The 15,502-nt window shown below is 45.8% G+C and overlaps 1 protein-coding gene across 6 annotated transcripts in view; it reads left to right on the forward strand.

The window, feature by feature from the left end:
- Positions 1 to 15,502, forward strand: part of MYZAP (myocardial zonula adherens protein) — a 121,361-nt gene that overhangs the window by 18,513 nt on the left and 87,346 nt on the right. For all 6 annotated transcript variants that reach the window (XR_015134607.1, XM_086321186.1, XM_086321185.1 and 3 more), the window contains exon 2: positions 4,965 to 5,051. Coding sequence is in view for 5 of the 6 variants with exons in the window: in XM_086321186.1 (XP_086177312.1) it covers positions 4,965 to 5,051 (87 nt within the window). In the remaining variant the exon portion in view is untranslated. The remainder of the gene's footprint in view (positions 1 to 4,964; positions 5,052 to 15,502) is intronic.

Here is a 15,502-nt window from a genome sequence, read left to right on the forward strand (position 1 = left end):
ACACTATGGACTATAGCCCGACAGGCTACTCTGTCCATGGGATTTTCCAGACAAGAGTACTGGAGTGGGTTGCCATTTCCTCTTCCAAGGGATCTTCCCGACATGGAACCCATGTCTCCTGAGTTGGCAGACCTTTCTCTGTCTCTGATATAGTCCCTCTCAATCTTTATTATTGCTGTAACTGACTGTTAGTTGCTTGTGTCTGACTCTTTGTGACCCCATGAGCTGTAGCCTGCCAGGCTCCTCTGTCCATGGGATATCCCAGGAAAGAATACTGGAGTGGGTTGCCCTTTCTCACTACTAAGATATTTTAAAAATATTTATCTGTATTTATTTATTTGACTGCACGCCCTGGGTCTTTGTTGCAGCATGTGGCATCTTAGATCCTCATTGTGGCCTGCAGGCTGTCTTAGTTATAGGCTGTGGGACCTAGTTCTGTGACCAGGGATTGAACCTGGGCCCCTTGCATTGGGAACATGGGGTCTTAGCTACTGGACCACCAGGGAAGTCCCTACTATGTTTTTTATTTTAAAAACTTACACATACGTGGAACAGGTGCAGACATTGCAGAAATCCCCCTTTCCAAAAGATCACCACCACCACCACCAGCAGGTAGTCATGTTTCTGTAAAGACATTTTTCCCCACAAATATATATACTAATTATCAGAGTGTATTTTAAAAACAGAACAGGTTATTTTTTCCCAGCACTTGTCTTTTTTCACATGACAGTACATTTGAGCATCTTACTAAGAAGGGTCTGACCCTGTTCCAAGCTGGATTTAAATTGCATCTGTGCCGTCAGTCCATTGTGGATCAGCACTGATTACAGAGTGTAAGCACCACGTGCAGTCCATGCCCTCATGTTTCCATAAAGGCACTCCTAATGACAAGAGCAAATACGCCGCACAGGGGTGTGGGTGGAGCCGCGAGCGCCTGGCGCACCTGCCAGTTAGCTTTGAAGTCAGATGTTTATTTTACATTCTTGTTTTATTTGAATTCATTATCTATCATCAGGTTAAACTGATAGTTTAGAGAAATGCATTCTCTTTAGCCTGTGAATTAGTGTTCCGTAGTGTAAATATGGCCTGAGGAGAGATGCAGAAAGTGTGTTGAGGAAAATCAGCATTTTGGGTGGACAGATAAAGAACTGTCTCCATCAGGGGGAGGGGGCTTCTCAGTTTTGACTGATTGGAGTCATGGAGTCCCTTCTGGACCTTGTCTTTTCTTCCAGTTTTCAGTTTATTCCAAAAATGATTGACATTAGGGATTACCCCTCTAGGGCAATCAGCCTATAAAGCTATTAGTTGCTATACTAATACCCTCTAGATCCATTGGCCAAATTGTTTTTATTATGGAAAGCAGAGCTAGAAAGCCAAGTCAGCCTATTTCATTTTGGAGCTTGTAGGCTGATGACATTATTTAGATAAAAATAAAAATATCTAACAGTGATAGAAGCTTACTATATGCCAGAATCTTCCTTTACCTCTATTTTACCCTTGAGATTCAGAGAGATCAAATAGCTTGCTCATAGTCAGCACAGCCTAGTAGGTGTTGGAAACTGTGAATATGTGTGTACACCTGTGCAGGTATGTATCTCTGTGTGCACATGTGTGTGTGTGGTATAGGGTATGGTACAAGAGAAAAGTACTTCCTTTTCTCTGCAAAACTATGCTGTGGATCGGATCTGGCCTACCAGAGATGATTATTGAGCATCACAGACTTGGATTACCTGCCTGGTGTGAGTTACATTTTGATGTTCATGCAAATGCCCGCTTGTTTCAACCAGCCCATATGGCCTGAAGTCAAAGGGTTACCTCTTTCTGGAGACCCTCAGATTCCCATCAGTGTTGTTTGTCAGCTGAGGGAGCTGTGTGCCGGATTGGCTTGATTTCTCTATGACCAGCATGACTGGCGATGAGCTTTAAGGTTTCGTGCAAAGTTGGCCATGTAAGAGGGAGTTATATCGCTGTGGGTCAGGTCACGTCTCTCCCTGGGGTCACTGGAGCCAGAGCTTGCCCAGAGAAGAGTGAGATGGAGAAGGATCTCGAAATCAAATCTTGTGGCTGAAAGGACTGGATTGTTTAGTGCAGAAGAAAGGACATTCAGGCTGATGAAGAGCAAAGGGAATTCTGCTACAGTCCCTGAGGGTACCCTGGGTCTGTCAGGTAGGGGGTCTGAGGAAGCGCTGTTTAAGTCCATTATCAGGAAGTTAGAGGTGTCAGGTAGCAAAATGGGGTACCTCAGAGGAAGGCAGTGGTGAGAGTGGAAGTGCTAATGTGTGTTCCAAATGGGCTGTCACCTTTACGGGGAAATGTTAGCCTCAGGCTGGGTGTCCACCTGCCAGGTATATTGTTGAGTGAGGAGGTTCCTTCAGAGACTGGCAGGTTGGATGTCAAAGGTCTTTTACAATCGTATCCAACCGTGGGCTTCTTGGATGCAGGGTGCTTTCTTCAGAGGCTGCCCTGTGGACCAGTGCATAACTGTGACTGCAGACCAGGTTGAGGGGTATGTATTAGTTTAGTGGGGTTGCTGTAAAAAAAAAAGTACCACAAGTCAAGTGACTTAAACAGCAGCAATATATTGTCTCCTGATTCTGGAGATTGGAAGTCCAAAGTCAAGGTGTCGACAGGATTGGTTCCTTCTGAGAGCAGTGAGGGCAGAATCTGTTTCAGGCCCATCTCCTTTGTTTGCTTACATGGTGCGCTCCCTGTGTGCATGTGTGTCTCCCAATTTTCCCTTTATAGAAGGACACCAGTCATTTGGGATTAGGACCTACCCTAATGACCTCATTGTACAAGCTGTGGAAAATTCTTAAAGAGATGAGAGTACTAGACCACCATGCCTTTCTCCTGAGAAACTTGTATGCAGATCAAGAAGCAACAGTTAGAACTGTACATGGAACAACGGGCTGGTTTCAAATTGGGAAAGGAGTAAGTCAAGGCTGTATATTGTCACCCTGCTTGTTTGACTTACATCATGTGAAAGTACATGTATCAGAGTACATCATGAGAAAAGCCGGGCTGGATGAATCACAAGCTGGAATCAAGATTGTAGGGTGAAATATCAACAACATACCACCCTAATGGCAAAAAGTGAAGAGGATCTAGAGAGTCTTTTGATGAATGTGAAAGAGGAAAGTGAAAGAGCTGGCTTAAAACTCAGCATTCAAAACACTAAGATCATGGCATCTTGTCCCATCACTTTATGGCAATTAGAAGGGGAAAAAGTGGAAACAGTGACAGATTTTCATTTCTTGGGCTTCAGAATCACTGTGGACGGTGATTGCAGCCAGGAAATTAAGATGATTGCTCCTGGGAAGAAAAGCTATGAAAAACCTAGACAGTGTATTTAAAAGTAGAGACATTATTTTGCCAACAAAGGTCCAAAGGTCCATATAGTCAAAGCTCCATTTTTTTATTACCGTGTACAGATGTGAGAGTTGGTCATAAAGAAGGCTGAGCACTGAAGAATTGATGATTTTGAACTGTGGTGTTGGAGAAGACTCTTGAGAGTCCCTTAGACTGCAAGGAGATTTGACCAGTCAATCCTAAAGGAAATCAATCCTGAGTATTCACTGGAAGGACTGATGCTGAAGCTGAAGCTCCAATACTTTGGCCACTTGATGCAAAGAGCTAACTCATTGGAAAAGACCCTGATGCTGGGAAAGATTCAAGGCAAAAGGAGAAGAAGGTGGCAGAGAATGAGATAGTTTAATGGCATCACCAACTCAATGGACATGAATTAGAGCAAATTCAAGAGATGATGGAGGAGAGTGGGGCCTGGTATGGTGCAGTCCATGGGGTTGCAAAGAGTCAACATGACTTAGTGGCTGAACGACAAGCACCACTATAAATACCCTATTTTCAAATAAAGTCACATTCTGAGGTACTAGGAGTTAGGACTCCTGTGTATACATTTTAGGGGGACAGAATTCCACCCATAACAGGGACAGGCTGTGCTCTCATGAGTGTGTGCGGCTGTGGGCTGGGCACTCTGGGTGCTGCTTTGACTCTCTGTTTTTTTCCTTTGATGTTATTTTTTTAATGACAGGATAAAAAACAACACATTTTCCACTTCTCTCCAGAATATATTACAGTAGGATCAGGCTGTGATAATAGGGTGAAATAAACATCATGTGGCATTAAATACGTTGTCATTGTTGTGTGACCATCACCACCATCTGTCTTTCACATTTTCAAACTGAAGTTCCGTATTATTAAAGAATAACTCAGTCCTTGGCAACCAGCATTCTTCTCTCTGTCTCTATGAATTTGACCACCCTGGGGACCCTGTGTAAGTGGAACCATACAGGCTTGTCTTTTCATGACTGTCTTATTTCACTTAGCATCATGTCCTCAAGGTTGCTGCATGTCATAGCATGTGTCAGAAGTTTTGTTCCTTTATACGGCTGTGTAAATATTCTGTTCTATGTATATACACATTTTATCTACCTACTCATCCATCGATGGACATTTGGGATGTTTCCACCTTTCGCCTATTGTGAATAATGCTGCTGTGGACATGGATATATAGACTTTAAAAATTTTTTTGTGATTAAACATGTACATGTCTGTTATAGGAAAATCCAACATAGAGTCAAGTAGAAAGCACCTTCCCACCCCTCACCACTGTGTATAGCTTGGCCTCTACCCCTCTGGCTGTATTTTGAAATCAGATCATCCTGTACTGTAATGGAACATGAGCCATTTTAAAAAATGTTTGAATTCTATGAAACTATTCAGTAGTTTGCTAAAGAAGGAAAGCATAAAACATAAACAGGAAGGTGGGGAGTGCCTGTGCTGGGCCCGGTGCAAGCTGGTCTTTCCCCAGCGTCCCCTGTGTGATTTGTGCCATCATTCCCATTGCTAAGGAGGCGACGGAGGCTCTGAGAAACCCCAGGTGATCTGGCTCCTTCTGCCCCAAATGCAGGTTTATAACTGCCCTCTCCTGTCTTCTCTCCCAGGCAAATGTCTGCAGACTACGGCTGACTGTACCTCCCGAGAACCCAGTGCCTGAGCCGAGTGAAAAGAAGGTTGAAAGAAGAGAGCAGGTAAGCCATCTCTGAGGCGAAGTCTTGACCAGTGTCCACCTTTTTGTTGCTGTTTTATGCTGTGCGGCATGTGGGATCTCAGTTGCTCGACCAGAGTTTGAACCCTTGCCCCCTGCAGTGAAGCACAGAGTCTTATCCACTGGGCTGCCAGGGAAGTCCCTCGCCTCTTTGTGCCCTTTTATTTGAACCCCCTTTCCCTGACGTCCTCCATCCAGGCTGCGTGTCAGCAGCTGTATGATGAAAGGCCCCCCACCCGCCATCTTCCCAGAAGTCAGGCTGCTCTGCCTGGCCGGCTGGGTGGCCTCAGGACCCTGCTGTCGCTTCTGGGTGAACACCGGCTGTGTGTTGCCTTGCAACTCTAGGGGCGCTGGCTTTGGTGACAGGTGTGGTGGCAGGGGACGGGTTTTTCCTGAAAGAGCCCTGACCAGCTGAGTCAAAGGGCCCATTGTGAGCTGCGGCGGGGCCTGAGCCTTTCTCTGTGGCTGGAGCCAGAGGCCCAGCTCTTGGGGTGGGGGTGCTGCCTGGAGAAGAATGGCCCCAAAGCAGCTCTAGCAAGGGCACCCTGCAGCAGGGAGGAGGAGCCGAGCAGGCCTTTTTGTGCCAGCTGCTGTGCTAAGTGCTGGGCTGCAGAGATAAGTCTGACCTTGGCCTTGCCTTGAGGAGCTGACAGATTTTCAGGTGAGACAGACATATAAATAAACCAAGCTGATGTGACAGTTCGAGTGTTAGGATCCTGAAGTGTAAGCAGGGCTCTGGGAACATGGAGAATCGGGCTGTATCAAAGGACCCAGAAGCCTGTTTGAAAGGGCTCTCGCCGCTAAAAATGGAAACATTTCAAAATCAAAAGAATTAATGACAATGATGAATTATGACACATTGAATAATAAAAAAAAAAGCCTCATGGGTATATAGTAATAGATTATAAAAGGGAAAGCTTTTTTTTTTTTTTTTTAATATAACATTAGCTGATAAATTTAGCTAATTTCTTGTTTTGTAACCCCCATGCCAGGTCATCAATGAATGTAAAAACTAGTCGGTGAAAGATTACCTGGAGCAGTATATTGATGTGGGCTCAGAGTATGACCTCACTGATCACTTACGGGCTCTAGAGGCACAGTGCCACAGTATGGCAGCCAGTGGTTCTACCAGGCGATGCCATTTGGCTTTACCAGGACTGGGCAGCCTGGTATTCTGTGACTTCTGGTATGATGCAGTTAAGAAGTAAATAATGTTACCTGTAATATTCATGCCAAACTTATGTAACTGAATCTAGTAATAAGGAGACAGAAAAATCCAAAATGTGGGATTGTCTATAAAAAAATTAGACTCCCTTAATAAATTTAATGTTATTAAAAAAAAAGAATCTATTGGAGATAAAAGAGATGAGAGAGACTTAACATTATTATAATGCATTAAATGTTGATTAAATCCTGGGTGCTATATATATATATATATATATGTAAGATATATATACATATATGTATCTTTTGATACAATATCAAGTTGTACAATTTTGAATATAAACTCATATATTACATATTATTAAAAAAGGGTACTTTTTTTACTCATGATAATGGTACGTTGGTGATATATCTTAACTGTTCTTTTGGCTTCTCTGTATCTTTGAAGATTTTCCAAAGAAAAAGTTTAGAGGTAAAAGCTTATAGGCAGAGAGAGTGGAAGTGGTCAGGCTTTGGCTGCTGAACCCTGGCTGATGACCAGGGGCCTGTGTTGCTGGAGGTGTGGGTCCCCTCTGCCCTCACTGATCCCCTCTCTGCCCATCCTTTCAGAGCTGATAGATTGATCAGAGGAGTGGCCCTAGGCTGTGTCCAGAGGCTCATGGGCAGCTTAGCACATGGGGAGTCAGAATGACTACTTGCTGGAGAAGAGGCCCAGGCTGGGGCAAGTGACAGGACAAGGGCCCCGAATGCATGGTAGAGGCAGTGGGGAATTGGGTCTGTTGGAGTTAGCTCTGAGCTGCATACCTGGGGAGATGTTTCTGAGGGGCTTCTGCATGCTAACACTGGGGCGGTGGGTTCTGTGAGGCACTGGAGGGCATGCCACTGCTCAAGAAGAGTCAAGTATTACCTAAGAAAATGCCAATCTGTTCTATGTCACAGGCATGTTGGTCTTCACGTTGTACCCCGATTTGTCTGTTGACCTTGAACAGTGCTTTTCAAGCTTTTAAAAACAGTTAGACCCTCTTATTAAAAAAAAAAAGTCAAAATGTCATCCTGAAGCCTCATGTAATCCAGGTGGAAGTGGTGCTGATGGGGGCCAGAGTCCTCCCAGTTTCCCTGCACTCCAGGACCCTCCTGCCCAAGAACTCCTGGAGCACAGGGCAGAAGCTCCAGGGCGAGACTGTGCCAGGATGCTAGACTCGGCAGACCAGGTGTGCAGCCTGCGTGCCAATCTCTGATGCATTGGTGACTCACTGCAGAAAAACTGGGGTAGAGAGGAGGAGGGTGGGGCCGGCTCTTACCCCAGAACCGAAGTCCTTGTGTGGTGGCAGCACGTGAAGGTCCTGGTGGTAACTCTGAGGCTGCTCTGGGTGATTCTGTCACTGTGTCCTGGCCAGGTGCCTGGTCTTGAGTCACTGGGAGCCAGAGGTGAGCACCAGCGAGGAGGCCCTGGGGCTGCTAGCCCCCCTGATGTCCTTCCGTGTGGCTGCTCCTCTCTGTGATATCGTACGTAGCCCATAGAATTGCAGGAAACTAAGAACACTGGTGAGGTGACTTCTTCCTTTGGTTCCTCTGTCTGTGGTGTGACAGTTGGGGGACTGAAGCTTGCTCAGATAAAGAAGCTGTAAATGGCCTGATGCGATGCTGATAAAGCGAAACTCCTCAGAGGATTTCCAGGGCCCTGTTAGACCGGCAGCCCACTGAAGGCAGAGCTGGATCTTGTTCTTTTTCACAGTCAGGGAAGATGCATAGCGTTTTTTTGTTTTTTGTTTTTTTGGCTCTGCTGGGTCTTCGTTGCTGTGCGGGCTTTTCTGTGGCAAGTGGGGGCTACTCTCTAGTTGCAGTGTGCAGGCTTCTCATCACAGTGGCTTCTCTTGTTGGGGAGCATGGGTTCTAGAGCCTTTGGGCTTCAGTAGCTGCAGCACGTGGGCTCTAGAGCACAGGCTCAGTAGTTGTGGCACATGGGTTTAGTTGTCTTGCGGCTTGTGGAATCTTCCTGGATCAGGTATCGAATCCACATCTTCTGCATTGACAGGTGGATTCTTTACCGCTGAACCACCAGGTAAGCCCTGCATAATGTCTTCTGGGGACCTGAGGAAGCTATGGGGCAGCTGGCGGCACATAAGCACCACTGCTAGCTGGGCCATTCTGTCTACTGGCCCCAAATCATTAGGGAGAGGAATTACTCACGGGGCAGTGGTGGAAGGGTGTGGCAGGTGGTTGAGGTTGCCCAGCTTCATGATGGGCTGTTTAGAGGCTTCTGGAGGCAATGACAACAGAGGCGGCGTCTTTCTCTGGAGTCATGGGTTCCTCAGGCAGGTGTGGAAGGCTTCCTGCTCCCAAGGCAGATGCTGGGGCGCCTGTTCCTCTTAATCTTTCTCTAATGGAACATCCCACCTGCCCCAAACCTGCTTTCCCCAGTCCACCAGATGACTCCCAGACACTTTGTTCCTCTGCTACTAGTTTCCTCATCTTTCAAGTAGGCACATGAAAGCCTGGTTGCAAAGAGTAACTGAGTTGGAGTATGCAAAGGTCCCCCAACCGCGTCTGGCCTGTAATACTGATTAGAGAAAAGTGAAAAGTCAAAGTCACTCAGTCATGTCCAACTCTTTGTGACCCCATGGACTATAGCCCAGTACGCTCCTCTGTCCATGGGATTCTCCAGGCAAGAGTACTGAAGTGGGTTGCAATTCCTTTCTCCAGGGAATCTTCCCTACCCAGGGATCAAACCCATGTCTCCCTCATAGCAGGTGGATTCTTTACTGTCTGAGCCACAAGGGAAGCCCACTGACTAGAGAGGCGATGGTTAAATGTCAAATGCTTCCCCTTGACTGTCAAACCCAGTGGCCCTGGTTCTTCACTTTTCTCCCCTGTCCCCGGGAGAAGTCATTCTCCTTTCTGAAATTGCCCATCCTGCTTCTCCTCCTTCTTGGGCTGTGCCTGCTGCATCTTTTCGGATAGTATGTCCTCCTCTGAGCATCCCTCTGCCAATACTCCTGGGCCTGGCCTCCTCTCTCTGCACAGACCTTACCTCAGAGAACTCCTCTTTGGTGATGATACCACCTCCTACGTCAACCTTGCTCTCCCAAGCCCTGTCCTACTGGTGGCCATGCTGGCGTTCAGTGTTCTTTACATGGTGTTTATTTTATATACAGATATTTTATTGCTGTTTTACCATTATTTTTGTATTTAAAAATATGAAATCCAGTCTATGGCCATACCACCCAAACGTGCCTGATCTTGTCTAAAAGTATGAAATCTGGATCATTTGTGTGCACAGATATGGGTGGCTCAGTGATAAAGAATCTGCCTGAGTGTAGGAGATGTGGATTCGATCCCTAAGTCAGGAAGATCCCCTGTAGTAGGAAATGGCAACTCCAGTATTCTTGCCTGGGAAATCCCACTGACAGAAGAGGCTGGTGGGCTGCAGTCTATAGGGTCCAAAGAATCGGATGTGACTGAGCACGCATACACATCCCGTTTTATAGTTGAGGAAACTGAAGCACAAAGAGATTAAGTAACTTGCCTGAAGTGATGCAGCCCTAATTTGTGGGGTCTCAAGGAGTCAGGCACAACTAAATGCGCACACAGATAAGCAGGAAGTACTCAGCTTGGTTGGAACACAGGTAACGCACTTAGACAATGTTCTGACCCTGTGAGAACAAAGCGCCCCACGCATCTTAATGCCTGTTTCCTGATGGCCAGTGAGAACAAGCGTCTTCTCTATTATTTGTTCCTCATGTGTGTCCCCTTCAGAGCCATGTACTTTGAGGGGACTGATGGCGTCATCTTGGAAATGAGGCAGAGATGTTAAGGGCACCACAAGGAGGGTGTGTGGGTTCGAGGGGAGGGAAGGGAGAAGCAGTTCTCTGCACCCAACTCCCTGTACGTCTGGGAGTCTGACACCCTCTTCCCTTCTCTCCTCCTTCTCTTTCGAGTCCAAAAGAAAATTATCTTTTCCAGGATAATTCACTTTTACTAGAACCTTCTTCCTCAAATAACCTACCTGATTAAGTCCTGCTTTTGGCTCTCTGACATAAAATGGCAAATGATGACAAAGGGTAGAAGATGATGAGTTGATGCCTTTCCTTTTATTTCAATATTTATGTGTTTACTTGGCTGCACCAGGTCAATAGTTGCAGGATCTTCAGTCTTCACTCTTTAGTTGCAACATGTGGGCTCTTAGTTACAGCATGTGGGATCAAACCCAGGCCCCCTGCATTGGGAGCACAGAGTCTTAGCCACTGGACCACCAGGGAAGTCCCTTCTCCTTTGAAGTAAAATAGCTATATTTGGTTATTATAAGAAAATAAATGTCAAAATATCAGTAGTGTGCATTGGTTTGCTTGTTGGTTCCATTGTTGCACCGCTGGTTGGACTGCAGGACTCAGAGCCCGCAGCCAGTTCCTCCTGCGTGACCACCCAGCCCATCTAAAATCCACTTAGTACTAACTCTTCCTTTTTTCTGGTTGGTCTGCCCTCACCAGACAGGTTTACTTATCATCTCGCAAACCCATGACATCTGCTTCCTTCTCAGAATCCTTGCTAAGTCTCTAGCCTGTGCCTGGAGGCTCTCCGCAGCCGTCTCTCAGTTTATCCAAGTCTCTTCATCCTCAAAGGCCCCACCAAAGGCCTGCCTCCCTGAGATCCTCCTGCCTGCCTGTGCTTGGGTGATTATTCCCTCTCTTGAGTATCAGGACACCCAGGCAGCCCTCTCCCTTAGCACCTAGCCATCTGGTGCTAAGTACTTCACATATGTACACATACATATTCTTGCCACGTCTGGATACAACATGTACATATGTGTGTGTGTGTGTGTGTATGTTGTTTTCTCAGTCATGTCCAACTCTTTGTGATTCCCATGGACTATAGCCCTCCAGGCTCCTCTATACATGGGATTTCCCAGGCAAGGATACTGGAGTGGGTAGCCATTCCCTTCTCCAGGGGATCTTCCCAACCCAGGGATTGAACCCAGGTCTCCTGCATTGCAGGCAGATCCCTTCCCATCTGAGTCACCAGGAAAGCCCTATGTACATATATACACACGCATAAAATGTGTAGTCTTTTAATTTTGTCTCCCAGACCCTAGATCTCTGCCTTGCATGTAGTTGGTGCTTAGTGAGTGACTGGACTGTGGTGATTCAGTTTTGTATTAGTTTCCTTGGCCTGCTGTAAAATGTACCACAAACTGGGCGGGGGGGGGGGGGCGGCGCTTAAACAACAGAAATCTAGTGTCACCATTTTGGAGACTGGAAGTCCAGGATCAAGGTGTCAGCAGGGCCGTGCTGTCTCTGAGAGCTCCAGGGAGGCAGCCATCCTTGGCTTTTACAGCTTTCGGAGGCTCTTGGCAATCCTTGGCTATGGCAGCATCACTCCAGTTTTACCTGGTGTTCTCCTGTGTGTATGTGTCTCTGGATCGAAATTGTCCTCTTTTTACAAGGACACTAGTCATATTGGGTTAGCTCTTACTCTACTGACCTCTTATTAACTTGTCTCTGTCCCCAAATAGGGTCCAATTCTGAGGTTCTGGGGAGAAAGACTCCAACATGCTCTCTATTTGCAGAACACAGTTCAACCGACGATAAGTTTCTTTGTGAACTATTATCACCTTAAATTGCATTAACAACTCGGGTGAATGAGCAATGAACTTTTATTTACATATTAAAAGTTGTTAACTATAGGGAAGAGGAAATGCTGATTCATTTGTAGACACACATTTCATGTTGAGGAATTGATGACATGTTTACTAAATTGTTGAACATTAAAGTTGGTAGAAAATAATTTTGAAATTAAACCCCTGTCATTTTCAAAGAACTTTGTGAATGTATACATTTATATTCCTATCCAAATCTGTATGTAGTATACTTTTATAGAGACATAGACATACACCCACACAAATAAGAAACCAAATCAACACCCCCTTTATCATGTTGTATCAGGGTCTCACTATATAGTTGAATTTTGGAGAATACTGTCTGAGCTCTGCCGATTCTGAGTCTGTGCAGTGGTGAAGTTTTTCCCAATTGACTAAGTAGCTTGAAGTGGATAATATTTTAAACAGCTAACATCCCACTGTCATAGATGTCCTTGGAGTGACATATGTTTCTAAAGAAGCTGTTTTTCTGTAGATCTTGGAGAATCCTGACTGAGAGAGAGCAGATATATGTGTATGTATACAAAGTCGAGGGCTTTCATAGTCGAGTAAAATGGTTAAAAGGAAACCTTTGCTGTTTGGTTTTATAGTCTTCTAAGTCTTTAAAGCCTTAAAAGCCCCGGATGAATAAGCCTGCTGAGTTCTTGTCCTTGGTGTGACTGTTTATACAATATCCCGGGCTGTTGCCAGGTGAGGGCGTGCACTGCCGTGATTCAGATGTGGCTGGGGCCTCCCTGGTGATACTGTGTAGGACTCTCTGTGCCTCTCAGAGATAGCAGCCCCTGGAAGGGCAGAGAGTCCTGGCTGCCTGACCACTCAAGGTCATGGCAGGCCACTCAAGTCATCTCCAGGGGCCTCAATTTCCTCTTCTGGCAAGTGGAAATGTTAGCCTGGAGCCAGCATTTTTCTAAATTTCTTTAGTTCTGGGACTCTCTATTCAAATAAATATGTATGACAGTGCATCTGTAGAACAGTGAAGGCGCAGTGACTGGTTTAATATAAGGTCGGGGTCAATGGTTGCCCCAGCAGTGTGCCCTGCCCCCGCCTCATCACACGCCGAGGAGAGATGGGGGACTGTGTACAGAACTGCTGACCCAACTCTTCCATTTTCCTAACTTCCCAAGACTTTGTGTTTCTTTCCTCATGCGGAGAAACCAAGGCCAGTTCAAGCGTGAGCATGTCACTGTCAGAGTGAATCTGATGACTGCGATGGAACAGCAAAAAGACGCCAGAGAAGGGAGGTGGACAGACAGGCAGAGGCATCCAGACGGACATGGAGAATCTAGTAGGAAATCAGATACTCAGAAATCTAAAGCCACCGCCTCAAACTATAGAATCTGTCAGTATCTGTTAGTATGCCTGGCAGTGCACCAGATGACTTATTATGTTATTCCGTGTCTTCCTTGAAACAAGCTTCTGAAATTGATGGTATTATCCCCATTTTACCATTCAGGACCTTGAAGTAAGTCACTTGCACAGGGCCACACAGCTAGTAATGCTTTGCAGTTCTTACTCAGGTCTGTGCCCTGGCGAGTCATCATGGTGACGTCAACTTGCATGCTTCCTCCTATCAGGAACGTCTGGTATCAGTCAAGGTAACTTACCTAAGGTGTGTACTGTACCACTGGGTTCCAGAAGAGAACTGACCCCTCGCCTCCCCCCAGATACTCTTCTCCTTTTCCTGCGGTTTTTAGGCCTAAGCAGCTATTGTCTGCTTAGAATGGAGTATTATCTTTAAGAAGTTACTCTTATAAGGATACTATCAGAACTACATTTTCTTGTGAGATTTGTTTTTTTTTTGGCTGCGCCAGGTCTTAGTTGTGGCATGTGGACTCTTCCTTGTGGCGTGAGGGCTCTAGTTCTCTGCGTGCGTGCGTGCTAAGTCACTTCAGTTGTGTCTGACTCTGTATGACCCTATGGGCTGTAGCACACCAAGGTCCTCTGTCCATGGGATTCTCCAGGCAAGAATACTGGAGTGGGTTGCCATGCCCTTCAGGGGATCTTCCTAACCCAGGGATGGAACGTAGCCCCTGCATTGGAAACCTTAGCCACTTGCATCCCCAGGGAAGTCCCTCTTGTGTGATTTCTGCTTGACTAGAAGTTTTCTTTTTCTTCTCATCTTTAAGCATTCAAAGTGATCTGTCTTTTTCCAACCATAAGTTTATGTAGGAAGTGGTCTCTATTCATTCTTGTGAGATAGTTAAAAACAACAAATATCTTAGTTACTCAAAGGTCTTCATTTATCTGAGGGGACAAGCCTGCCCATCCCCTCTGTATTCCAGAGGGAATAGTCCTAGTCCTCTCCCAGACTGTGGAAGAGCCCCAGAGGCTCAGTTATAGCGTCCATTTTTGTTATAACCAGACAAAACAATGTCAAGCATGAATAATGACCAGGAACCATAATTTGCTACGATGGACACACAGGTCAGACCGCATTCCTGAAAGTGATCGCTTCTGCCTTGGGGATGGATCCAGCGCCCAGACACTCAGCATTTAAAGAGTCCCCAGGTCACCTTCTGCCTTCCGGCTGGAAAAAGTGTTAGTCTTGCAGTTGTGTCTAACTCTGCAACCCCATGGACTATAGCTTGCCAGGCTCCTCTGTCCCTGGGGTTCTCCAGGCAAGAATATTGGAGTGGTTACCATTCCCTTCTCCAAGGGATTTCCCCAACTCAGGGAATGAACCCAGGTTTCCTGCATTGCAGGCAGATTCTTGACCGTTTGAGCCACCAGGGAAGCCCTCTGGTTGGAAGGAAAAGTCCAAAACCAAAAGTTTTGAAAATGGCTTCTAGTTTTCAAGTCACTTAATTCATGTTTCAGGCCATTGAAGTCATACTGGCAGCCAGACATGTGACCAGCTGCCTATCCTGGCCTCTGGGGTCAGGGGCTGGCTGTGGCAGTCTACTAGCACTAGTTTGGATTTATGGTAGGCTGTTCCTGATACTATTTATTCTCTGAGACCCCTTCTATTTTTTAATTAATTAATTTTTAAATTGAAGGATAATTGCTTTACAGAATTTTGTTGTTTTCTGTCAAACCTCAACAGAAATCAACCATAGATATACATATATCCCCTCCCTTTTGAATTTCCCTCCCGTCTCCCTCCCGGTCCCACCCCTCTAGGTTGATACAGAGCCCCTGTTTGAATTTCCTTAGCCGTACAGCAAATTCCCGTTGGCTGTCTATTTTACATATGGTCATGTAAGTTTCCACGTTACTCTTTCCATACATTTCACCCACTCCTCCCCTCTCCCCAAGTCCACAAGTCTGTTCTTTATGTCTGAGATCCCTTCTTGACCATGGGATGTTTTTCTTTTCTAAAATCAGTGTCTTGGATGGCCACATACTCCAAATATTCTGACACAGGCACAGTTCCAACTATTTTCTCTTTCTTCTTGCCTTTGAACTGTACTTACTGAGCATCTATTTATGGTGAGCACTGAGGATCTAGCAGTGACTACAACAGATAGAGCCACTGTCTCTGTAGATAACCTCTGTAGAGGTGATCTCATTGCAAGATCTTATATTCTGAGTTAGGGTTTAGAAAATATGGTCATCTATCACTGAATTTATACCCCTGCTTTCTGATAGCAATAAAACCTCTAGAGCAGGAGTTTAGG

Source organism: Bos grunniens, chromosome 10 (genome assembly GCF_055505025.1).
Source record: "Bos grunniens cultivar Pamir isolate PY7600 chromosome 10, Bosgru_T2T1.0, whole genome shotgun sequence".
NCBI lineage: Eukaryota > Metazoa > Chordata > Mammalia > Artiodactyla > Bovidae > Bos > Bos grunniens.